This window comes from Coenobita brevimanus, chromosome 76, assembly GCF_032717465.1.
Source record: "Coenobita brevimanus isolate Jiangsu-jjx chromosome 76, ASM3271746v2, whole genome shotgun sequence".
Lineage (NCBI taxonomy): Eukaryota > Metazoa > Arthropoda > Malacostraca > Decapoda > Coenobitidae > Coenobita > Coenobita brevimanus.
The window spans coordinates 23,007,190-23,034,403 of NC_137029.1; the positions used below are offsets into that span (position 1 = coordinate 23,007,190).

General features: G+C 42.8%; 1 protein-coding gene across 3 annotated transcripts in view; it reads right to left on the reverse strand.

Annotated features, from left to right (window-relative positions):
• LOC145408285 (synaptic vesicle glycoprotein 2C-like) overlaps window positions 1–27,214 on the reverse strand; it is a 359,002-nt gene that overhangs the window by 90,352 nt on the left and 241,436 nt on the right. For all 3 annotated transcript variants that reach the window (XM_080279056.1, XM_080279057.1, XM_080279055.1), the window contains exon 8: window positions 18,324–18,499. In XM_080279056.1, coding sequence (XP_080135182.1) covers window positions 18,324–18,499 — 176 coding nt within the window. The remainder of the gene's footprint in view (window positions 1–18,323; window positions 18,500–27,214) is intronic.

Genomic DNA, 27,214 nt, shown 5'->3' on the forward strand with positions numbered 1-27,214 from the left:
ACTGCCAACGAACACCCTAGCAGAGGAGATGGAGAAGTGTGTACCTGGACACAAGCTCTCCAAGCAAAGGATATCTGCTTTGTGTTGTGCCAATGCTAACGGCATGCACCGGCTCAAGCCCATTATTGTTGGCCGTACAAAGCAGCCTCGGTGCCTTCGTGGAGCGATGGATGTCCTTCCTGTCACTTGGTACCATTCTGTGAAGGCTTGGTTCACAGCCAATATCTTCAAACACAGGTTTCACCAGCACTTCATCAAGGTGGTAATCCATTACCAAACAAACACACTGTGAATCCCACACAACCAGGTAAAGGCTCTCCTTCTGGACAATGCACCTGTGCATCCGTCCAACAAGGAGTTGGTGATTGAGAATGGCTGCATTAGGTGCTTGTTCTTGCCACCTAATACAACTGCTCTCATCCAACCAATGGACCAAGGAGTGACCACGGCAATGAAGTGGCTGTACCATCGGAAGTTCCTGGACGAGGTGATGGTTATTCTCGAGGACAAGGACAAGCACTGGGAGGGACAGGACGCATGAGGCCAGCGGTCTGTGGAGAACCTTCGTCGCTACAACCTCAAGTCAGTCATCTACAACTGGGCCAGTGCATGAAGAGAAGTCCCTGCCAAGACTCCGGAAAGTGGTTGATCTCGTCTGCTTCTCAAAGCAGATGTGGTGCACAACTTTCTAGGTTTTGACGTGGATGACTTCCACGCACGTTTTCGTGCAGCTGGCGATGAGATGGATGTGGACGAAGTGTATGAGTGGCTGGACGACGACGAGGGCAATCCTGGGTATCAGATCATGTCTGATATTGAGATCATATCTTCTGTTGCAGGTACAAGTACCCAGCTGGAAGGTTCTGATGAGGACAGCGAGGAAGATGCGGGCTCCTCTCAACACGCCACTACTCCAGCCATCCCCAAGCTGAGCACACTCCGGGAGCACATCGAGTTTATTCTCGACTATCTGGAACACCCGGACCGCGACAAGATGAGGCCCCTGGGACTTGTGGCAGAAGTTCACACTTTTAAGCAGCGCATCATCACTCGCCAGAATCACTGTTCCTTTTATGTTGATCAACCACTGACACCTTTTTCAGGCCCCGTGACCCCTGCCGTGCCCAGCCCTGGCTCCACACCACTGCCTCACCAAGACCTGCCTTCTACCTCCGAGCCACGGCCCAGCCCATCAGCCACAGTGGAGTCTCCACTGGACGTGAGTTTGTGGCTATCTTCACTGTCATCTGCAGTGGGTAGCCCATCACCACATTGTGGCAACGAGCCCCTGGGCCACTTATAACACCTACCCTCTGGCTCTGACAGTGAATAAACAGCAATAACTCGCCACTAGACCACTTATGAATATACAGTGTTCTGCAGTGTTAAGAACAGAATGTGCAGTGTTAAGAAATTAGAATTCAGAGCGCAAAGGATGAAGTGGACAGTGAAACACTGGCATGCCGAAACTGGCATGGTGCAAGTAAGAACAAACTGTGCAGTGTTAAGAAATTAGAATTCAGAGTGCAAAGGATTAAGTGCAGAGTGCAACACTGGCATGTTTCAAGTGCAGCGCAAATAAGAACAGAATGTGCAGTGTTAAGAAATTAGAATTTAGAGTGCATAGGATTAAGTACACCACAACACTGGATTACTGCACATGCTTCAAGTGCACCGTCACCATTGTCAGAGCCTGAGAGGAGGCGGGTTAACCTTCGCGACGGCCAAGGACGTGTCGTAAGTACCCTGTACACTGCTAAATATTTTCCATACACACTTCTAACTTCTCATTCTCTGGTTCCTCTTCATTTATTTCATGCTTTCTGTTCCTTATTTGTGAGCACAGGGTCTTAAACAGGTCCTGTGCATATCCGGTACGGAGTTATTCAAGTGGCTTTCAAAGTTAGGTCAGGTTGGGGGCCATAAGTACCTGTCCAGGGGCATTTTTCCCAAGTCCCCAACAAAATCAAGTCCCGGACATGCCTTTGGCTCTATTACGTCGGATCTTGGAGGGATTACTGTGTGTGTGTGTGTGTGTGTGTGTGTGTGTATATATATACATGTATACATATATATATATATATATATATATATATATATATATATATATATATATATAAAGTAATCACTCTAATATCCGGACGCCCAATAACCGAACATCCCCACTACCTGGACCTTATCGTCCTGGGATCCAACATTCCCAAAATGGTCCGAAAACCCAAAAAAATAAAAAAATAAATCGATTTTTTGCTGTCTGTAATTTGAACTTGCCGCGCGCGCAGCGGGAGAGCATTGTTTTGGTTCGTCATTCCTCCGACGTCCGATAGAGCGCCGCTGCATCCTCCCCACTTCCCGCCTGTCTCTCACCGCGACTGGACCTACGCTCTTCGTAATGGCTGCCCACGTGCTCGCTTTTGTGGTGGTGCCGTACTTGCTGCAAGGCCTCCTGCTGCTCTCGGCCCTCCTCTTAGTGTGTGTGATGATGGCCCCGCCACCTGAGAAAAGGAAGAGAGTGGTGTTGACTCTGGAAAAGAAGAGGGAGATATTGGAGAAAGTTGATGCGGGTTGGTCTTCTTCACGCATTCTCTGCGAGTTTAACCTGGCCCAGTCAACTTTGTTCGATATCAAACGTTCCCGAGACAAACTCAACGTGGAAAGGAAGGTTATGTTTACCCCCAAGTTTGCAGAAATCGACCGATCCACGTTGATTTGGTACCAACAGCAACGTGCAGCTGGTGTGATGGTACGTGGAACGGAGCTGAAGGCTGCTGCTGAGAAGTTTGCAAGGCATCACGACGCCCTAGACTTCAAGGCATCCGAGGGTTGGCTCTTCGCGTTCAAGTTGCGACACGGCCTTACTAACCATAAAGCACATGGCAAAGCATTGGACGCTAACGAGGATGGAGTTGACGAGTTTCGGCACAAGGTGAAAGGCTTGATCGACAGGGAGGGCCTCACTCTCGGTCAAATCTATAACGCAGACAAAACTGGCCTATTCTATCGCTCGCTGCCAACGAACACTCTAGCCGATGAGACGGAGAAGCGTGTACCTGGCCGCAAGCTTTCTAAGGAACGGATATCTGCTTTGAGTTGTGCCAATGCTAACGGCATACACCGGCTTAAGCCCATTGTTGTTGGCCGTGCAAAGCAGCCTCGGTGCCTTCGTGGGGTGATGGATGTCCTTCCTGTCGTATGGTACCATTCTTTGAAAGCATGGTTCACAGCTGTGATTTTCAAAGACTGGTTTCACCGTCACTTCGTCAAGGAGGTCATCCAGCACCAGACGAAGACACTGGGAATCCCTCGCGACCAGGTAAAGGCTCTCCTTCTGCTCGACAATGCACCTGCCCACCCGTGTGACAAGGACTTGGTTGCTGAGAATGGCCGTATTAGGTGCATGTTTCTGCCGCCTAATACAACTGCTCTCATTCAACCCATTGACCAAGGAGTGATCGTGGCAGCAAAGCGCCTGTACTGTAGGAAGTTCCTGGACGAGGTGATGGTTGTTCTCGAGGACGAGGACGAGCGCAGGGAAGGACGTGACACTCGAGGCAGGCGGACTTTGGAAAACCTTCGCCGCTACAACATCAAGTCTGCGCTGTACAACTGGGCTAGTGCATGGAAGGAAGTCCCTGTGAAAACTCTTGAAAATGGTTGGTCTCGTCTGCTTCTCGGAACAGATGTGGAGTACGATTTTCTGGGCTTTGACGTGGATGACTTCCATGCACGGCTACGTACGCACGGCGACGTTATTGATGTGGACGATGTACGTGAGTGGTTGGACGACGACGAGGACGATCCTGGGTATCAGACGTTGTCTGATATCGAGATCGCGTCTTCGGTTGCTGGTGTCAGTCCCGAACTTGAAGATTCCGACGACGAAGGTGACGATGATGCGGACTCCTCTCAGCAGGACACTACTCCAGCCATCCCTAAGCTGAGCGCACTCCGGGAACATCTAGAGTTCGTCCTAGACTACCTGGAACACCCGGACTGCGACAGGGAGATGGGGCCCTTGGGACTCGTGGATGAAGTGCTTGCTTTCCGGCAGCGCATCATCAATCGCCAGAATCGTCGGTCCTTGCGTCAGTCAACGATTGACAGTTTTTTCAGGCCCGTGACCCCCGCTGTGCCAAGCCCTGGCTCCACTCCGTTGCCTCCCCAAGACAGGCCCTCATGCTCCGAGCCACAGCCCAGCACATCAGCTACAGTGGAGTCACCACTCGATGTGAGTTTGCGGCATTCGTCAGAGTCTTCTGTAGTCGGTACGCCATCACCACGACCCAGCGATGCACCCCTTGGTCGCCTGCCAGTGATACTCTCGGACTCTGACAGTGAATAAACAGCAAGAACTTCTCCACTAGACCACACGGGAATTTTGAGTGTTGTGCAGTGAAAAAAACGGTGTGTTGTGTTAAGGTTTTCGAAATGAGAGAAAAGACTCAGTGGAAACAAAATTTAACGTAACTAACCTTCTTTGTTTTGGCTTTGGAAAATAAAAAAAACTTGGGAAAAGTTAATGTGCAACACTAAATTAAAATGGAACATTATCTGGACTAAAGTGAACACTGTGAAGAGAACGGACTTCTGTGTGTTATTGACTAAGTTCAGTGCAAGACTTCAGGAAGAGTGTACTGCAAGTGCTTCAGGAAATCGTTCTTACTGTCAGAGTCCGAGAGGAGGCGGTTATTCATCGAGGTGGCCAGGGACTTGCTGTAAGTAGCCAGAATGTTTCATATTGTACTTTTTTCCACACTATACTTACCAGAATGTTTCATACTGTACTTTTTTCCATACTATACTTACCTCATGCATGTGCAGTAGGAATGTGTTTTTCAGAGTTAGGCTAGGTTAGGGTCCATAAGTACCAGAATGTTTATTAATGTATGAACATACTTCTAAACCCTCATTTTATGTTTCTTTTGCATTTATTTCAGTCATTTATGTGCCTTATTGATGTGATTTGGGTCTTAAATAGGTGCTATGCATGTCCAGAGGGAGTTGTATAGGTGTTTCTCTGAGTTAGGGTCCATAAGTACAAGTCCATAAGCTGGGGCCCAATATCCGGACGAAACCAATAACCGAACCTACCGATGGCTCTATTGATCCGGATATTGGAGGGATTACTGTATATATAATGGGCTTGCTCACTTATTTACTCAATGTATAAAAAAGAAGAAATTTCCCAAAACATGGTGTAATGCAATATTTATTTTACTTTACAAAAAAGGTGACTCAAAAGATCTTAGTAACTATCGACCCATTAACTTATTATCAGTCATTTACAAACTCTTCATTAAAGTCCTTACGAACAGTATAACTACAAATCTGGAGGAAAACCAAGCTCATGAACAGGCAGGATTCTGAAGCAGGTATTCAACTACTGATCATCTACTGTACACACAATGAATCAGCTGAGAAAACTACAGAATATAATAAACCACTGTGCTTGGGCTTAGTTGATTACGAAAAGATTTTCGACTCAGTGGAGCACATAGCAATTATAAATTCATTGGGAGAACAAGGGGTGAATGAGAACATTGTAAAACTGCCCAAAAACATATATAAAGAGGGAACTGCTACAGGTAAATTACATAAGGACTCAGAGAAAATTAAGACTGAGAAGGGCATGCGTCAGGGAGATACAGTTTTACCAAAACTATCTACAGCATGCCTAGAAAGTATTTTCAGAAAGCTTGACTGGGAAAAGAAAGGAGTGAATATGAATGGAGAAAAGCTAAACCATTTAAGATTTGCAGATGACATTGTCCTAATCTCAGAAACAGCACAGACATTGCAAGAAATGTTAAATGACCTGAACAGAGAAAGTCTCAAAGTAGGGCTAAAGTTGACCAGAGTAAAACTAATGTTTAATCCACAAACACCAAAAAGTGTCATCAGAATAAGCGGAGAAATTCTTGAAGAAGTCGAGGAGTACAATTACTTGGGACAAATACTAAAATTAATGAAGATAATGATAGTGAAATAAAAAGACGCATTATAATTGGATGGAAAGCTTCCAGTAAACATAGGGACATTATGAAAAGTGGCTTGCCAGTTTGTATGAAATGAAAAGTATATAACGAATGTATAATTCCAGCTATGACGTATGGTTGTGACACCTGGAAACTGACAAAATCGATGGAAAATAAATTAACCCTTCTCAGAGAGCAATGGAAAGGTCAATGTTGGGAATCTCTTTGTAAGACAGGAAAAGATCAACTTGGGTGAGAATGCAGACTAGAGTCAAAGACATTATAGAAGTTATAAAAGAACAGAAATGGAGGTGGGCAGGCCTTGTAGCAAAAATAAGGGATAACCGATGGAGCAAGAGGTTGACTGACTGGACACCAAGAGATTGTACACGTAGCAGAAAAAGGCCAGACAGGAGGTGGAGAGACGAGATGGAGAAATTTGCAGGGAAAACATGGCAAAGATTGGCTCAGTCAAGGAATTCATGGAGAAGGTTGGGGAAGGTCTTTGTGCAGCAGTGGACTTATAATGGCTGATGATGATAATGATGATGATGATGATGATGATGATGATGATGATGATGTATGTGTTTGTCTGGTAATGGATTACCGCCTTGACGAAGTGCTGGTGAAACCTGTCTTTGAAGATCTTAGCTGTGAACCAAGCCTTCACAGAATGGTACCAAGTGACAAGAAGGACATCCATCGCTCCACGAAGGCACCAAGGCTGCTTTGCACGACCTTCAGTAATGGGCTTGAGCCGGTGCATGCCGTTAGCATTGGCACAACACAAAGCAGATATCCTTTGCTTGGAGAGCTTGTGTCCAGGTACACGCTTCTCCGTCTCCTCTGCTAGGGTGTTCGTTGGCAGGGGAGTGAAAGATAAAAATGGTAGATTACTAGTGGAGAAGGGAGAAAAAGTGAGCAGATGGAGAGAACACTTTAAGGAATTGTTGAACATAGAGGATGGAAGTAATGCGAGTATAAGTGGCTGGGGAATGGCTGGGAGAAGGAGGGAGGTGAGAAGACAGGAAGAAATCAGTAGGACAGAGGTTGTGGAAGCAATGAAGAAAGTTAAATTGGGGAAAGCCCCTGGAATTGATGGAGTGTGTGGTGAAATGCTGAAGCATGGGGGAGAGATAGTAGTAGAATGGATGTGGAAGATGTGCAGATTGGCCTGGGAGGAAGGTAGAGTCCCGGAGGATTGGAAGTCAGGTATAATTATTCCCTTGTACAAAGGAAAAGGAGAAAAAGAAGTGTGTGGTAATCATAGGGGCATTTGTCTTCTTAGTATAATAGGAAAAGTGTATGGTAGGATACTTATTGACAGAGTTAAAGAACAGAGAAATTAGTTGGAGAAGAACAGGGAGGCTTTAGGAAGGGAAGAGGTTGTGTAGATCAGATATTCATTCTTAGATCTTTAGTGGAAAAGTTTCTAGAGAAGGGGAAGAAGTTGTATGCGGCTTTCATGGATTTGGAGAAAGCATATGACAGGGTGGATAGACAAGGATTGTGGAAAGTGTTAAGAATATATGGAGTACATGGGAAGTTGCTGAATGCTGTGAAGAGTATGTACGATGGTGCGAAGGCTGCAGTGCGTGTGGATGGTGAACTAAGTGAATTTTTCTCTTTGAAAGTTGGGTTGAAACAGGGATGTGTCATGTCTCCATGGTTGTTCAATCTGCACATGGATGGGGTAATAAAAGAGGTACAAGGTAGGGTAATGGATGTTGGAGTGGCCCTGGTGAGAGAGGATAGTGTTTGGAAACTCCCTGTACTGTTGTTTGCAGATGATACTGTGTTGTTCGAGTGAAGACGAAGGGGAGCTGCAAGGCTTGGTGGATGAGTTTGGGAAAGTGTGTAAGAAACGGAATCTAAAGGTGAATGTACGGAAGAGTAAAGTGATGGTCTTTGAGAGAGGTGAAGTCAGTGAATGTACAGCGAGGTTGGATGGTGAGGAATTGGAAAATGTGAGTACGTTTAAGTACTTGGGTAGTGTGATGAGTAAGGATGGAGGTTTGGAGGGTGAAGTGCTTGAAAGGGTACAGCAGGGAAGAAAGGTTGCTGGTTCTTTGAAAGCAGTGATAAGAAACAGGGAAGTGAGCATGGAAGTGAAAAAGTTACTACATGACAGTATTGTGATACCAACTCTAACGTATGGAAGTGAAGCTTGGACGTTGTTGGAAGGACACAATTCAAGAGTGAAAGCAGAGGAAATGAGTTATTTAAGAGGAGCCTGTGGAGTCACATGGAGAGACAGGCTGACGAATGAGGATATAAAGGAGCTTTGTGGTGTGGATGTGGATGTGATAGGAAGCGTTATGAGGAACACACTGAGGTGGTTTGACCATGTGGAGAGGATGGAGGGTGAAAGACTGACGAAGAGAGTGTATGTGAGTGAGGTGGAAGGGGGAAGAGGGAGCGGGAGGCTGAGGATGAGATGGAGGGATGGGGTGGAGAGGTATATGAGAGAGGGGGGTGTGAGTTGAGAGCAGGGCAGTGAAATGGCGGGGGACAGGGCGACTTGGAGGCGATTTGTTTGTAGCCACCCCAAACGGGATTAAGGCGTCTGGCAATAGATAGATAGATAGATATATATATATATATATATATATATATATATATATATATGTATATATATATATATATATATATAAACAGTACATCCCCCTAGTACGCGCCTATATGGGCGGCAGACGTGCTCATGTACTAGGATTTCGCGTACTAGGAATACATAAACTAATGGGAAAATTAACCTATGGGCGGCACTCCCCTTTATCAGTGACTTTTTTGACCCGTTTAAGGGAAAACATCTAAGACATATACAGTGCAGTACTTAAAATATAATTGAAATACAGTAGGATCTCACCAATAATGTCTAATTGGTGCCAGAAAAACACCATTATTAGTGAAAATGTTATTTGAATGACATTGAAATACATGTATAATGGGTTTATTGGTGCCGCCACCCATTTTCCCATTTGTAGCCCTCCTATCACTACTTTTTGTTTTCTGAAATAATAAGATTAGTTGCTAAATTGTCATGAGTAATATAAATCTCACCTTAAATGAGTTAATAAGTTGTTTGGTGTGATGATTGTTTTGAGGGCTGTGCATGAAGGTTACTGCGGTGTACTCCCTGACCCCTCACTGGCCTCGTCCCCACTCCTGCCTCTCGTGCCAGGGTCACCTACTTCCGTCAACAGATCATCAAACCCCACAAAGTCAAAATCTTCAGGAAAGTCCCCAGTGTCATCAATGTCATCATCTACTCAACCCCTCTCTGTTGTTCTTCCTCGGCTGGCCGGCATTGTGAAAGAAAGCGAGTGATGAGTGACTGATGGTGGGAATTCACTCTGTCGTGTTACTGTTTCTGGCATTCTCTTGAAGTCTGATTTACAAGTCCAATCATTAGTGATTTATTCTGATGGCTGCTCTCTCCATCTCAACAGACTTGAGTTGTGGCAGGAGTGCTGACCAAGTTTGTTTAATGGTTGCCAATGTCATATTATTCCAGGCTTTGACGAAAATTTATGGCCTGTCGAATATTATATTTTTTCCACAATACAGCAACAGTAATTATGGTTAGGGTTGCAGGTATGCCAGGTGGAGCAGGTGAGTTAGGTGGGGCTGTGGAGGTGGAGGGGTAGGCAGCTGGTGAGTCAGGTGGGGCAGTGGAGGTGGAGGGGACAGCGGCGGGCGAGTCAGGGAAGGTCGTGAGGGGAGGATCTTCCATCTCTCTTCGCTACTGCTCACATTTTTGGCCATTTCCTTCACCTTTTCTTGTTTGTCCGTTTCATTCCTCATCTTGTTATGGACATATTTGTAGTACTGTACCAAATACTGATTGTGGAAAAAAAAAAAAAAAAAAGTACATGCCAACCCTGAAATCAGCTTCAGGGATGCCTGGAGGCCTTCACCTCCCTCTGCCCTCAATACATGCACGTGTATTGGTCAAGGACCAACGACAAACAGCAGTGCTGTATTCCGTTTTGAAGTGTGCAACAATGTCAGGAACAGCAATTAACTGTGCTATGTTCAGTAGTGGTAGGAAACCTACCTCAGCCAAGGGATGTTGGCCAGAATGAATAGGGATGAAAAAAAAAATTACCAAGTATGAAATAGAAAGGTGAAATTTTGGATCAACTTAGGGCCAAGCGTGGTTAGAAAATTGTTTAAGATCAGTGAATCTACAGTCAGAAGCATAAGGCTGAAGCTTGATGCAAGAAGATCGTACCTAAGAGATGCATGTGGTACCTCAATGATCACAGTGGCACATACTGTACACTCAAGCAGCAAAGCTGATGGTCATAACAGAACATTATCTGAGGAGGTATACTGACCACAAATGTGAACATGGACTGTGTGTTTCCTCGGGCCAGGCAAGGCAGAAGGCGAAAGAAATTTATGAAGCTGTCACACCTAAGTTAATGTTAAAAACCCACCCCTGTTCAGTGCAAGTGTTGGTTGGTTTGCATTTCGTTTCATTTTTATAGGCTCCAACATGCTTGCATGCGTCAGCCTTGGTCACCTAATGGCGGCTTTCCACATTGCACGATCCATTGCAGCCTCCCTGTTCAGTCCCTTAACCCTGAGGTCACACTTAAAGATCTCGTCCCATGTCTTTCCCGGTCTACCCCTCATAACCCCACCCCCAATATTAACACTTCTCACCTCCCTCACCCAATTATCATCCCCCATCCTCTCCACATGTCCAAACCATCTCAATCTACCTCTCCTCATCACAACACCGATACACTCCAGTCCCATCTTACCTCTCAACTCTTGCATCGTAAACCCAGCCCCCCCAGACCTTGCAAGCAGGGACACACTGCACATCCACCTAATCACTGTCATTTCTGTACGTCTGAGCCAGCGAATATCCTCCTCCTTTACTGTCCAGGTCTCACTGCCATACAATATTACACTCCTAACACATGCTGCATACAAAGACCCCTTCACACGTAGGGAGAGCCCTCTCAATGTCAGAAGAGGCAACAGCTCCCTGAACTTCTTCCAACCACTTCTCACCCTAGCCACAGAGCCAGCTCCTGCCCCACCTCCAGCACACAACATGTCTCCCAAATAACAAAACTCTTCCACACACTCAAGAGATTCACCAGCAAGTTCAATCATTTCACACCTGACAATCTCCACCTGCTCTCCCCGACACGCAGCACACATAAAATCAGCATTATCTCGCAGTCTACCTCTGATACCACTACATCTCTTATGCACCCATTTATCACAAACACCGCACAAGATAGAATTACTTCCCATGCCCTTGTGGCAAACTGCACATGGCTACTCTCCCTTGTCTTTTGACAGTACCACCACCAACTCTGGATATCATCACTTTTGTTTTATCTGCATTTACCCTTAAGCCCTTGTGCCCCATACCATCTCTCCACTTCCTAAACCTTCCCTCCGCCTCCCTTTCGTTCTCAGCAATCAACACCAAATCATCAGCATACAACATATCCCACGGGAGTCCGTTTCTAAAGTCACGTGAGAGGGCTTCAAGTACCATGATAAACAACATGGGACTCAAAACTGACTCCTGATGCACACCAACATTCACAGAAAACTCATCGATCAAATCTCCATTCACTCTTACTTGGGTGCGAGCACCCACATACATAGCCATAACCACCCTAACCAGCCACTCCTCCAAGCCAAGCTTTCTCATTGCCTACTTCACCACCTCTCTAGGGACTCTGTCAGAGGCCTTTTCCAAATCGGCAAAAACAAAATACAGATCCCATCTCCTACCAATATATTTTTCCTGAAGCTGTCGAACAATGAATATGGCATCAGTGGTCCCCCTACCTGGCATAAATCCAAACTGCATCTCATCAATATTCACTCTTTCTCTAATCATACCTTCTAAAACTCTCTCCATTACCTTCATTATCTGATCTAAAAGCTTTACACCTCTATAATTTCCTCTTTCCTGGGCATCACCCATCCCTTTATAAACATTTACAATTACATTCTTCAGCCAATCATCTGGGACAACACGCTCATAAGTAATCATATTTATCAGGTCAGTGACTAACATCACCCCTATATCTCCTGAGGCCTTCACCATTTCAGCAGTCAACCCAGACACACCTGCTGCCTTTCCACCTTCATCCTGCCTATTGCCTCCCTTGCAGTAGCAGCATCAATCAAAGGCCAAGGGCCAAACACTGGATCTGCTGGCTCCAAACCTTCCCTGTCCCAGTCAAACTTCTTATTCAACAACCGACTATAATGCTCTCTCCATGCATCCTCACTGTTCACCACTACCCTTCCTTCACCACTCTTCACACACTGCTCACCTATAATATCCCTATTATCCCTCTTCATCTGATTTGCCACCTAAAATATCATATTTTTCCTTTCCCCATGATTTAGGTTATCAAGTAAAAGTCTCTGTGACTCAGACCTCGCCCTATATACCTCTCTTCCAGCCCTACGCTTGGCAGCCAAGTATTCTTCCTTGCTACCACCCTTCTTCCATTCCTGGAAAAACCTTCTTTTCTCCTTAACTGCAGCTTCTACACCCTCATCCCACCACCAAGTTACTTTATGTCTTGGTGGTCCTCTTGTCCAACCACATGTTACATCAGTAACTCTCAAGAGATTGTTCTTGAGGACTCTGTACTGTTCATTAACACCTCTGTCCACAGCTCCCTGTTCAGCCATCACTCTCCTCATCTCGCTATAGAAGGCATCCCTTACTACTTGGTTTTTCAGTTTCCATATTATCCTCCTAGGTACATAAGTCCTCTTTTTCATCAATCGATCTTTAAGCACCATATCACAAATCAATAGTTTGTGCTGTTGCACACACTCCTCACTTCCTATAACTTTGAAATCCCTCAATAACCTCCTATCAGCCCTCCTAACCAGAAAATAATCAATCTGACTGCTATTTCCCCCAGACTCATACATAATTAACCTACTCTCTCTTTCCCTAAAATATGTGTTGCTCACAATCATGTCCGTTGCCTCCCCAAACTCGAGTATCCTTTCCCCTTCCGCATTCCTTATACCATACGCACATCCCCCATGTACTCCTTCATAACCTTGTGCTGCTTCACCTACATGACCATTTAAGTCCTCTCCCAAAACCATTATCTCATCATCCCGTATACCACCTACTACACGTATTAAATCATCCCAAAATCTATCTTTCTCTGCTTCATCCAGTCCTGCTTGTGGAGCACATGCCAATATAACTGCAGCTATCTTTCTACTGAATAGAATTTTCACTACCAACATCCTATTGCTTACTCTTATAACATTCATAACATATTCCACCCATTTCTCCACAACCATCACACCAACACCCCCATATCCGTCTGTTCCCCCCTGCCAAAACAACTTATAGGAACAGTCCTTCCCAACAATCTATTGCTTTTGGGGGGAGACGGTGGCTCAGTCGGTAGAGAGGTGGCCTGCAGTCCTACCGGACACAGGTTCAAATCCCGCTGGGGCAGGGAACAGTTTAAAGATTTGAATTTAAGAAAATTAGACTTTACCAATCTACCAGAAAACCCGCCGACATGACGTAAAAATACCCCCTCTAATACCAATACACCAGCCCTGTATGAGACAGCCCTAGCATGTATTCAATATGGATGGTGGGTGTTAGCGCCGAAGTGGTGACATGCAGAGAGGTGTATAGCATGCAGAAGGACTACTGGGCCTTGAGTGCAGGCTGTGAAGCCTATTCCCTGAGTCAGACACATAAAAAAAAAAAAAAAAAAAAAAAAATCTTTCTGGCTAATCCACCCCTGTACCGGACTTCCTGCAAACACGCCACATCCACCCACCTCCTACTGAATGCCTCAACGACTTTCCCCGCTCTTCCCCTCAAACTTCCCACATTCCATGAACCCACCCTCATCCCCCTGGGTGATTTACTGTACTCAGGCTTGCTTTGAAACTTATTCTTGTGTTCTGTCATAGTCAGGATTAATAAAGGGGGATAGACACACCAAAGGCCCAACTCACTGCACAATCCCAGGTCCAGGCAATGGATCTGGGACCCCTAGCTCACCAGCTTACCAGTGGCTGTGATAGTGGCCTCGGGGCACCCTGCCAGGACAGCTGCAGGGACACCCCTCCAAGTGCGCCTTGGCACTGCAACTATCCCGCTTCAAAAAACGGCATTTGCTCAAAAGTGCTCTTGCACTTAGAGAAGCTGTAGAGGCAGACACAACAGCAGCAGAAGAATTTACTGGTGTGCTGATGCAAATCATTGATGACGGTGGGTATGACCTTCGGCATGTGTCTAACGCATGTGAAACTTGCTTTTATTGTAAACAAAAACCCAAATCAACCACAGTAAGCCATGAAAAAAAGCCTAAGGAACATAAACCTAATAAAGAGCAATTCAGCATGCTCTTTACTGTTAATGCAGCTGGGGACTGCAAAATGAAACCCCTCGTCATCTACAATGCAGCGTGTCCTGTCCCCTACCGCAACTCCAACATGAAAAAACTAAACGTACATTGGACAGCTAACAAAAAGGGATGGATGGCTACAGCAACATGATTGGACTGGTTCGAAAACTTAGTCATCCCTGAAAGAGAAGCCTACTGCAAACGCAATAACTTAGCATTCAAGTTGCTGTTGCTGTTTGATAATGCTCCAGGTCATCCACACTTTCTCAAGCGATGCCATCCAAATTGTGAAGTCGTATTTCTCCCTCCAAACACAACCTCTGTTCTTCAACCTTTACTCAAAAGATACCGGCAATCGTCAACATCAATCTGGAATTCTACCGCAGGGACTGGGACTGACTCGAGGTAGCACTGGACAGCAATGAGGTAAGTTATGGTAGTTATCTTCGGTAAAAAAAAAAAAAGCTCATACACCTATGTTTATTCAACTTCATTTCAACAGTTTTCTACATCACTGAATATGGGATAAAAATATTACGTCTAAAGTAACCAATTATGTTCATTAATGTTAGGAAATGGTTTGTGACTAAAACTGTCCATACTAAGCCTGAATATTTTTTTTTTGGGGGGGTCACACCATTTGTTTTTATATTATTTACATGATTTCTGCTCTAACGAGCTTAACGAAACTGTCAGTGTTTGCTGAAATAAAAAGCAGCATATGACGTATGCTGGGAGAAGGAGAGAGGTGAGAAAACAGGAAGAAATCAGTAGGATAGAAGTTGTGGAAGCAATGAAGGAAGTCAAATTGGGGAAAGCCCAAGGAACTGATGAAGTGTGTGGTGAAATGCTGAAGCATAGGGGAGGGATAGTAGTAGAATGGATGTGGAAGATGTGCAGACTAGCCTGGGAGGAAGGTAGAGTCCCGGAGGATTGGAAGTCAGGTATAATTATTCCCTTGTACAAAGAAAAAGGGGAAAAAGAAGTGTGTGGTAATCATAGGAGCATTTGTCTTCTTAGTGTAATAGGAAAAGTTTATGGTAGGATATTTATTGACAGAGTTAGGGAAATAACAGAGGAATTAGTTGGAGAAGAACAGGGAGGCTTTAGGAAGGGAAGAGGTTGTGTAGATCAGATATTCATTTTTAGATCTTTGGTGGAAAAGTTTTTAGTGAAGGGTAAGAAGTTGTATGCGGCCTTCGTGGATTTGGAGAAAGCATATGAGAGCGTGGATAGACAAGGATTGTTGAAAGTATTAAGAATATATGGAGTAGATGGGAAGGTGTTGAATGCTGTGAAGAGTATGTATGATGGTGCTAAGGCTGCAGTGCATGTGGATGGTGAACTGAGTGAATTTTTCTCTTTGAAGGTTGGATTGAAACAGGGATGTGTTATGTCTCCATGGTTGTTCAGTCTGTACATGGATGGGGTAATAAAAGAGATACGAGGTAGGGCAGTGGATGTTGGAGTGGCACTAGTGAGAGAGGGTAGTGTTTGGAAACTCCCTGTACTGTTGTTTGCAGATGATACTGTGTTGTTAAGTGAAGATGAAGGGGAGCTGCAAGGCTTGGTGGATAAGTTTGGGAGAGCGTGTAAGAAACGGACTCTAAAGGTGAATGTAGGGAAGAGTAAGGTGATGGTCTTTGAGAGAGGTGAAGTCAGTGAATGTTCAGTGAGGTTGGATGGTGAGGAAATGGAAAATGTGAGTACATTTAAGTACTTGGGGTGTGTGATGAGTAAGGATGGACGTTTGGAGGGTGAAGTGCTTGAAAGGGTACATCAAGGATGAAAAGTTGCTCGTTCCTTGACAGCAGTGATAAGAAGCAGGGAAGTGAGCACGGAAGGGAAAAAGTTACTACATGACAGTATTGTGATACCAACTCTAACATATGGAAGTGAAGCTTGGACGTTGTTGGAAGGACACAAGTCAAGAGTGAGAGCAATGGAAATGAGTTATTTAAGAGGAGCCTGTGGAGTCACATGGATAGACAGGCTGACAAATGAGGATATAAAGAAGCATTGTGATGTGGATGTGGATGTGATAGGAAGTGTTAGGAGGAACACAATGAGGTGGTTTGGCCATGTGGAGAGGATGGAGGGTGAGAGACTGACAAGGAGAGTGAGTGAGGTGGAGGGGGGAAGAGGAAGGGGGAGGCCGAGGATGAGATGGAGGGATGGAGTGGAGAGGTATATGATAGAGGGGGGTGTGAGTTGAGAGCAAGGCAGTCAAATGGAGGGGGGACAGGATGACGTGGAGGCGATTTGTTTGTGGCCATCCCATATGGGATTAAGGCGTCTGGCAATAGATAGATAGACAGACAGATATGACGTATTTCATAAAAACCAATATAAAAGAAAGAAAGAAAAAAAATGTTTCCATATAAATTTCCAGATTCTCCAACAAGCTGAAGATGAGGTGGAGCCAGAACCTGCAGCCAGCACATCAAACAACAAAAAGCATATGATCATGTGGAATCACATGGCCAACACCACCTAGCCAGCACTACAACTGAACAACTGGCGACTCGTGCAGAACCGCTGCCAAATGGAGATATCCCAGAAGAAAAAAATGAAGATATTTTTCAGTCACTTCAACATCAAACACGGAGTCGATCTGATGGTGGAATGTTGGCATTATATTAATGCTGCAACAATTCATCACGGATGGAAGAAATTTCTCCTTGAGGTAGACATCACGGCAACAGTGGGTGGTGGGGAGAACTGTGAGAGGCAGAATGCAGTGGCAGCATTTACGGCTGTGGTTGAAAGTGCCAGGACAATAAGAGTTGGTGGTTTCAATCAGGTGAAGGCTGCTGACATAGAAGACATGGTTGGTCAGACAATTGTTGATGAGAACGTGGAAGATATGACAGATGAAGATCAGAAAGCTTGGGAAAAAGTGGAGAATGAACAAGGAATGGAATGACCACAAGGTGAGCCAACCACTCATCAGCTGACTGAGATCTTGTTAACTGCCAAGAGATACAAACAGGCAGTTACCAAATGTGATCTCAATCTTGGACGGTGTGAATCCTGTATGGAATTTATCAAAGAAGAACTGCACAGAAAAAGAATAAATTCAAGACATAAGCATTAATCACATAGTACATGACAAGCAAGGTACAAGCTACACCTCCAATTCTGGTCCAGGACAAAGACAATCAGGAGGATGATTCACTGTTCCTTGATGATGACCCTGAGGATATGAGTAATAATTTTGTAGAATCTGCTCTAAGGGAACCTTCACCAGGTGCTGAAAGATGATAAACACTCAGCAAGGTGGGGGAGGAGTCGAGTGAGCCAAGTGAGTCACAATGGTTACCACTGATTTTGTCCGTAAGAAAATATATATATATTCTTTTATTACTGATGAGTTTTATTGTGTCCAAACCTTGCTTAAATTTTAATGTGTTAGGCAATAAAATATTTATAGTGGTATCTGAGAAACGTTGAGGCAAATGGGACCAAGCTGGAAGGAACTGGTGGAGTGAAGCAGGATGATGGCCATGATGCTTTTAATGAAGGAAAATATCTTCTTGTGTGTGTTACATAAACCTTGCTGAAATTACACTGTACTGTGTTGTGCAGCAGACTGCTTATAGTTTTATATGAGAGAATAACTTGGACTAAGAGGTAAATTTGAGTGGATACTGCTGTGAGTCAGAATGAACACGGTTATTTACATGTAAACATACTGTACAATATATCGTGAGTTCAGCAATAATCGAGTTTAGCATGGTATGACCAGAATGAAGCAAATGCTAAACTCGGGTACCCACTGTAATAATAATAATAATAATAATAATAATAATAATAATAATATTTTGACAACAGTAATGAGTCCAAAAAGAATTTATAACTATAGTACAAAATTATATATTGCACGTTCTTAATGATATCAGCATGCAAATCCAGCAGGAATATGGAAAAATACATACCCGCATCTATAACTTACCCAAACTGAATGGCAAAGTTGATGATGATGAAAATTATAGTGATACGAATGAGGGAGCGGCTAAAAAGTCCATTTGTTTGCCGCCAGGTTGATAAGAAAACTGATATAAATGAGTCCCAACAGTTCTTGCCATTATCCACTTGTACTTTCAACCCAGTAGTGTTGATTGATTTTACCTGGGAAATACAAAATGGAAGGAAATCAGAAATAAAAAATATCAAGTTATGGTCTGCCATCACAGTGCTGTTACTTGTTCATATGGAAGAATTATAATCAATTACGGAAATGCTGTTTACTGCACTGGAAAGATACAAGAAACCAAGGATGAGGTAGAGAGAAGGGTTTGGGGAGGTACAGTGACCTTGTGTCCAGAAAGCACTACTGTACTGGATTAATTCCGTACCGAACAAATAATAAACCTTTTGGGGAAAATTATTTAGTTCAGACAAGATCTAATTCAAGGCACAAAAATCCCTAAAATTTCATACACAATGACAGGCAAACCAACAAAAATGCAATTTAACATATTTACTGAAACACTTACCATGAGATTATTGTGTGGAATAATAAATATGAGCAAGTAGCAAAACACACACACACACACACACACACACACACACACACACACACACACACACACACACACACACACACAGGTCGCCGACAGAGATGGAGCTCTCCTGGATCGAGGGGAGATAATCGCTGAATCAGCGCCAAAAAGAAGATCTGCCTATTTGTCATTATGTTAACCCCTTAAGACCGCAATTGTTTCAGGCAGGGTACCTCCCACAATCGCAAGTCGGGGGTGTTTTGGCGACTTTCACCAAGGGTAAATTGACTGTGTTCTGACTGAAGAGGAAGAATTTACACACCTGACAACGCAATCCATACCCCCGTAGGCCTAATGGTTACTGCACAATCGCGCGTCAAGGTTCAAAAAAAGTTTATGATAGTTACCCCTCGAAAACATGACAACTTTGATAAGTACCTATTTTTCTTACTGAAACAGGTCATTTCAAAGTATTTTGTCACACCAACCATGAAAACAGGTGTATGTAGGTGTGGGGAGATTACTAGACTGTGGGGAGATAAAGTAGGCTGTGGAGAGTAGGTCTATAGGTACGGGAGTTGAATATGAGCAGCTTTTCGCATGAAAAGAAAGCACTTAATTGTGTTCTGTAACATCTACCATGAAATGAGGTGTGTATGTAGGCGTGGGGAGATAATTAGTGTGGGAAGTAGGCCTACAAGGCCTTGGTGGTACTTGGGGAGAAAAATTCTGGCAACAACCAAATTCTCTTGTGGAAACCCACCATTTCAATGGGATTTTTCATACCAGCCATAAAATCAGGTGTTTATGTAGGCGTGGGGAGTAACCCTACAAGACCTCATAATTATTCCAAAACTAACAGACACATATAAATGTTTATAACCAACAAGGACATCAAAATAAAGTTGAATAATGCTATAAATGCATTCATAAGAAAGAAAAAAAAAACAATAATTTGTTTACGATTTCTCTTTTTACTGTCCCAACTTCTCGTTACAATTATCACATTATCATTACATTTCATTACATCATTACAGTTTCAGCAACAACCAAATTCTCTTGTGGAAACTCCGCATTTCATTGGAATTTATCACACCAGCCATGAAAACAGGTGTGTTTGTACGTGTGGGGAGATGAAACAGGTGCAGGGAGTAGTCCTACAAAGCCTCATAGTCTTTCGATAACTAATACAGACGGACACTACTCAGAGATGCTAATCTGGGCAGGAAAGGGAGAATGAAAAAAATAAAAATAAATAAGATGCGTCGTATGTAGTACAACATACAGCATTCTCCAACGACGTATGTACAGAAACTGGTACGAAGTGAGAAATGAACAGAGTGAGGTGTAAAAATTTGGGAAGAAGTAGAAATAATATGAAACAGGTACGTCCATCAGGCCTGACACTCGGGGGCCTGTTGGGGGTTGGAAGGGTAGTGAGGGACAAGGAAGGAGAGATGGGGTGGGGTTGGGGGGAAAGAGGTTAGCAGGGAGGGAGGAGGGACAAGAGAGGGTGGGAAGGGACGCAAGTTGTTGTAGGAGGAGAGATGCAGTTGCGTGGAGGGATGGGAAAGTGATGGGGGACAAGGAGGGCGTGAGGGAGTGGAGTAGAGGGTGGCATGGAGGTGGCCGAGAGGGGGGTGCCCCCCCACCGCCCGGGTTGGTCCAATCGACCCTCATGCCACATCAGGGGCGAGTTCTCATTGGCCCGAAGCCATGTACGTCATAATCGGGGTGAAGCAAGCTCTCTGCAGTTTTTTACAGGCCGCGTTCAATTGATGCAATTAGGCAATTTGGCATAAACTAAAATCGCATCAATTGATGCGATTAGGAGTTAAAGGGTTAATGAGTACGTGAGTTGTGGTCCTGTCGGACAGTAGTTAAATAAAACAGCAGTTTCAGTCATAAAAAGAACAAGGTACAGTGAAAATAGAAAGTCTCCATATGGTTGATTCATGGTGGAGAGGGACGGTGCATTATTTACAATCGGAGAGAGAGACTTTGAGGGATTTTCTGAAGAGGATGTGGCAAACGGAAGTATTAAGTTGAACCAAACAAGAATAGCAGGTGTGGAGGAAACAGCATAGAGGAATGTCCAGGAGATAAAAAAGGTATGGGCAGTAATTAAAGAGTTACAGGAACGGACTATAGAACCGGAAAACGAGATCAAAAGTCTGCAAAATAAACTGGAAAAAATTTGTACATGTAGAGATGAAAAAGAAAGAGAAGTTACTGAATTAAAAGTGAGCAATGAATCAGCCTCAAATGAAATAAAACACCTTAAGAGGGAGAATAAGAGGTTGGAAGAAGAAAGAGACAGGATGAAAAGCAAACTAGATGGGTATGAATCCAAATAAAGAATACAGGACGAGCACATTAAAGAAATCAAAGAGCAACATAAGGGATGGAAGAAAATTCAGGAAGAGGGAAATGTAAATTTGAAAGAGATTATAGAACAACAAAGCAAGGAAAAGGTGGAGAGAGAAGTGGTTAGAGTGCTGAGAAGAAGAGAATCTTTAGTTAGAGATGTAGCAGATAAGAAAAAATCTGTAATAATTTCAGGAGTTAAAGAAAAATGTATGACAATAAGATCAGAAAGAGAAAGAGAAGAACTGTGTAAAGTTAAAGAAATAATATCAGTAGTCATGGAGGAAAACAACAAAGCTCAAGAAGAGATTGAAGAGGTGTTTAGGTTAGGAAAGTACGAGGAAGGAGGGGCAAGGCCATTGAAGGTAAAGTTTAAGTCTCAGGCAACAATAAACGAAATTATCAGTAGAACATGGAAATTATCAGACAAGGAAGGGTTCAAAAATGTTTGGATAAGGAGAGATGCAAATGAGGAAGAAAGAGATAAAATAAAGGAGTTAGTAAAGGAAGCAAAGGTAAAAAACGAACAGAGAACGGAGGAAGATAAGACAGTGTTTTATTGGAGAGTCATGGATCAGAAATTAAGGAAGTGGTACCGTCGGAGAGAAGGAGAAAAGAGAGTATAAAAAACATTAAAAATAATTGGAAGGTGGCTTATACTAATGTTGATGGTTTAATATCGGCAAGGCTAGAAATCAATGATTTTTTAAGGATACATGAACCTGATGTTATGTGCTTTGTAGAGACCAAATTAAGAGAAGATATTGATGTTCATATGGGAGATGGTAAATACAAACTGTGGAGAAGAGACAGGAAAGAAAAAACAGGTGATGATAGCAGTGAAAAACAACATAAATGTCGATACCGTGGAAATGGGAAAAGGCAGGGACAGTTATAAATATGAAATCTGAAACTGGAGACAATAGCAAGAGAGATATGGCAGTAGTGTATGTTCCCCCTAAGACAAGAGCATGGAGTGATGATGAATACCAGGAAATGTTGTCAGACATGGCTAGTTATTTACAGAAAATGATTGAGAAAAGCAACAATATAATTTTAATGGGTGACTTCAATTGTAAAGAGGTGAACTGGGAGGAATGGGACTCAGGAGGCAGTGAAGATTTGTGGGGCACTATATTATTAAATATAACAACGAACAATGTGATGTCACAATGGGTCAAAAAAGAGACAAGGTTCCGAGGTGAGGACACACCAGCAAGACTAGACTTACTGTTTACCAAAGAACCTGATGTAATAGAATCCTTGAAATATCTGTGTCCTATTGAGAAAAGTGATCATGTGGTCACTGAGTTCCAGATGATAACAGGGAATGTCGAGCCACGAGACGAGCTTTATAGGCAGGGAAGATACAACTTTGGGAAAGCAAACTTTACAGGATTGAGAAAATTTTTCGAAAATGCAGATTGGAGAAAATTCTGAGAAACAAGAGAGATACAGAGGAAGTGGGATATTTTTGTAGGCCTCTATAATTCAGGACTGGAAAAATTTGTGCCAAGAGTAAGGGGAAAAGAAAACAGGAAAAAGAAGTGGTTTAATAGAAAGTGTATGATGGCAAAAAAAGAGAGAGACACGGCGTGGAACAACTGGAGAAAGAGAGACAGAACAAAGGAAGAATATAAAAGAACTAGATATGAATACACAAGAATACGTAGAGAGGAAGAAAGAAATTTTGAAAAAGGTATAACAGATAAATGTAAGGATGAACCCAAACTATTTTATAGATTTGTCAATGGCAAACTGAAACAAAAGGAATGAATCACCAAACTGAAAGTAGAAGGAGAGGTCTATAAAGATGCAGCAATGCAAGTGTTAGGACTCCATATTATAATTACAATTCATAATAGATAGACAGATAAATAGATAGATATACGGAGCTCCACGCAAGCCTGGGAAAGGGAAATGATCTTGCAAGTTAACTGAGGAAATGTTGATGATACATAGGAAGTAGCAATGTCAGAGGATGATGTAGGTAGTGTGTCAGCGAGATAGCAGGCGAACAAAGCCTAGTGACATACACACATACTCACACACAGGTTTCTGGAACTTTCCAACCACAGTGTAACACACGTGACACGACCCCTGTTTCACCAGAATTTAGGAAGCAGAGAGGCAGGAGACAGGCCATAGAATCAGCAGGTAGTAGGGAGAAGGGCTTAGCAACATGGAAGAGAGAGAGAGAGAGAGAGACAGGAAGGTAGCTCGCGGGACTCTACTTAACTTCACTCGTGTGTGAGAGACTTTGTTAATATTTCCAAGACTAATAAAAATAGTCCCATACTATTCTTTACCTCTCCTGTCATTGCATGACAAATGGGAACAAAGATTATCTACTTACAAAGCTACTCACGTATAACAACCGCTCGTCCACAAGTCTAATATATATAAAACCACTACAAAGGAGTTACAAAGTCTTTTTGTGACACAAGCAGAAATAATGAACAAATGTTTCCAATCAGTTTTCACTAATGAAAGTGAGTTTGTGGAAGGGGAGGGAGTGACTAGAAATGCAGTGATAAAAGATATACAAGTGAAAGTACAGGAAGTGTATAAATTACTGGAAACTCAAGATGTAAGGAAAGCCCCAGGACCAGATGGAATCTCTAATTGGGTACTGAAGGAATGCAGAAAACAACTGGCGGATAAGATTCACAGTTTAATTTTGTGCTCTCTCGAAGAGGGGAAAGTGCCTCAAGAATGTTAAAGGGCAAATGTGGTACCAATTTATAAGGGAGGAAACAGGGAAGAACCCCTGAATTATAGACCTGTGTTCCTAACCAGCATGGTCGGAAAATTGTGCGAAAGAATTCTGAAAGATAGATGGATAAAATATCTGGAAGAGATGAATATTTTGGCTGATGGCCATTTTGGATTTAGAAGTGGAAGGTCATGTGTTTCCAACTTAAGTTTTTGCTCAAGAGTGATTGACGTGCTACTGGAGAGAGATGGCTGGGTGGATTGTGTGTATTTAGATTTGGAGAAGGCCTTCGACAAGGTACTCCATAAGACTAATGTGGAAACTAGAGCATATAGGAGGACTGAAGGAGAACCTCCTGGAATGGATGAGAGACTTATTGAGAAACAGACAAATGAAGACAGTAATAAAGGATAGGATGTCTGGATGGAGGGAAGTAACAAGTGGAGTCCCACAGGGCTCAGTGTTGGCGCCAGTAATGTTCCTGGTTTATGTAAATGATATGGTAGACGGAGTGAATAGTTATGCAAGTCTGTTTGCTGATGATGCAAAGATCTTGAGGAAGGTAGAGGCTGAGGAGGATTGTAAAATGCTGCAGAAGGATCTGGATAGGGTACATGATCGGAGCCAGATGTGGAAAATGAAATTTAATGCAAAGAAATGTAAAATACTGGAAATGGGTAAAAGTACCAAGAGGTCATCAATGAATTATTTGATGGGTAATGAACCAATCACAAAAGCGAGAGAAGAGAAAGATTTGGGAGTGCTGGTCCAGGACAGTTTGTCACCTGAAAAACACATTAACAAGGTAGTTAAAGAGAATTATAAACTCCTGACTAACATAAGAGTAGCTTTTCATTATATGGATGAGGAGATGACGAAAAAATTGATAGTGTCCATGATTTGCCCCTGGTTAGAATATGCAGCAGTAGTGTGGTCCCTACACATAAAGAAAGACATAAACATGATTGAGAGAATACAAAGAACAGCAACCAAAATGGTCCCCAGTCTGGCAGATTTCGTACAGAGAGAGGTTGGAAAAGCTGGATTTGCCTTCCTTAAAAGAAAGGAGACAGAGGCGACATGATTGCAGTGTTCAGGACCATGATGGAAGTAGACAAAATTGACAAAGATCTGTTTTTGTGGGATAAGAAAGCAACAAGAGGACACAGAATGAAACTGAAGAAACCAAGCTGCTTGATGGATATCAAGAAATATAGTTTTCCTTATAGATGTATAGACCTGTGGAATAGCCTGGACAAAGAGATCGTCCAGTCTAAAAACTTAAACAAGTTTAAAGCTAAATTTGATTTATTTAGAAACAGAGACGGGACCCCACGAGCGTAGCTCATTTCCTGTATATCACAGTTAGGTAAATACTATTAGGTAAATACACACACACACACACACACACACACACACACACACACACACACACACACACAATGGTACCCTCCAACACACCGTGAAACTGCAGGCATGCATGGATTTTACAACTGTATTTTTTTCTCCATAAACTAATTATTATTGTGGTTGATTTAAAAACCATAGTTTTGAAGATATCAACTACACATCCTCATCAGTTTTACATGCAAGTCGAGGCAAGTGGCCACCAGCCATATCTCTTTCAAACTGATCTGACTCCAATGTCAATGTCAATAATTGTTCATCCCTACTAACTTAATATGACTTAACTCACTCAATTAAGCCCAACTTAACTAACTGAAATGATCTGCGGACAAATGAATTGTAAGTCCTTAACTACCTGGAGTGCTTTGGGGACGAATGAATTTCAAGTCCAAATTCATCCATTGTCCTCTGTCATTAGGATCTGACTGCAAATATCAACAAAGCTAACAATGCTTTTAGTAATACCAATGATATTTATGCAGAATTCTGTACCATAAATGAATAATACAATTACAGAAATAATCTCTGTCATTAAATATTCATAATTTATTAATGGAAGATCTGCAGTTTATCTGCATATGCTATTATGGTGTTATGCTAAAGAGCACAGGGAGACTGACACACAGTAAAGTTACACGAAAACAAATTTTTTGATTGGCCGCTGCACCTCTCCCATCTAAAGCATGTTCTCATTGACTGCAGCACCTCTCCTGGGACTTCCTGGAATAATGGATCCCTCCTCGCTTTCTAGGGAGAGAGAGAGAGAGAGAGAGAGATTGATATACATATAGATAGATAGACAGACAGACAGACACAGATATATCTATCTATCTATCTATCTATATATACATCTATCTATTACCTATCTATCTATTTATATATATATATATATATATATATATATATATATATATATCAACATCTATCTATCTATCTATACATATATATATATATAGATAGATAGATAGATAGATACAGTAATCCCCTCTACTATCCAATGTAATAGAGCCAAAGGTATGTCTGGTAAGTGGTCCCATCTGGAAAGTGGGCCCCTGGCTCCTGGACTGGTATTTAAGAACCCTAACCCAGTCTAACTTTGAAAGCCACCTAAATAACTCCCTACTGGACATGCATAGCACCTATTTAAACCTATTTATGACCCTATTCACACCAATAATGGACATAAAGCATGAAATAAATGAAAAGGAACCAAAGAATGAGGAATTAGAAGTGACAGTACCTCAGCCAGCGTACTTACACCACGTCTGTGGCCGCCTTTTCTAAGGATTTGGCAGATGTGAAAATGCTCTTGAAGCACGTACAGTACTCCAGTGTTGTGCTGCACTTAATTCTTTGCACTGTGAGTTATAATTGTTTAACACTGCACATTGTTCCTAACTGCATCACGCCAGTTTCAACCACCAGTTTCAACCACCAATTTGCACTCCACAGTTGATCCTTTGCACTCTAAGTTCTAATTTCTTAACACTGCACAACACTGTAAATTCCCGTGTGGTCTAGTGACGAGGTATTGCAGTTTATTCACAAAAAACGAGCATGTGTGGCTTCCATTGCGATAAACATCTACTCACCATCAAAGTTAGGCAGTAACTGTTGATGACAGGGAAGCAGAGTTGCCAGATCACAATGGCCACATTACCAAACTCCTCAATTTTCATTACTAAATTTAACTTTTCATTACCAAACTCGTAAAGCTACAGTAGCATTTATTCTTCACTAATTAAATATACAAGTGGAAATACATGTAATCACTCTCCTTATAATTAAGAGCATGTTGATTATTTTCACGCTATGTAGGCTAGCAGATTAATCAGAGAGAGCAATCAATCC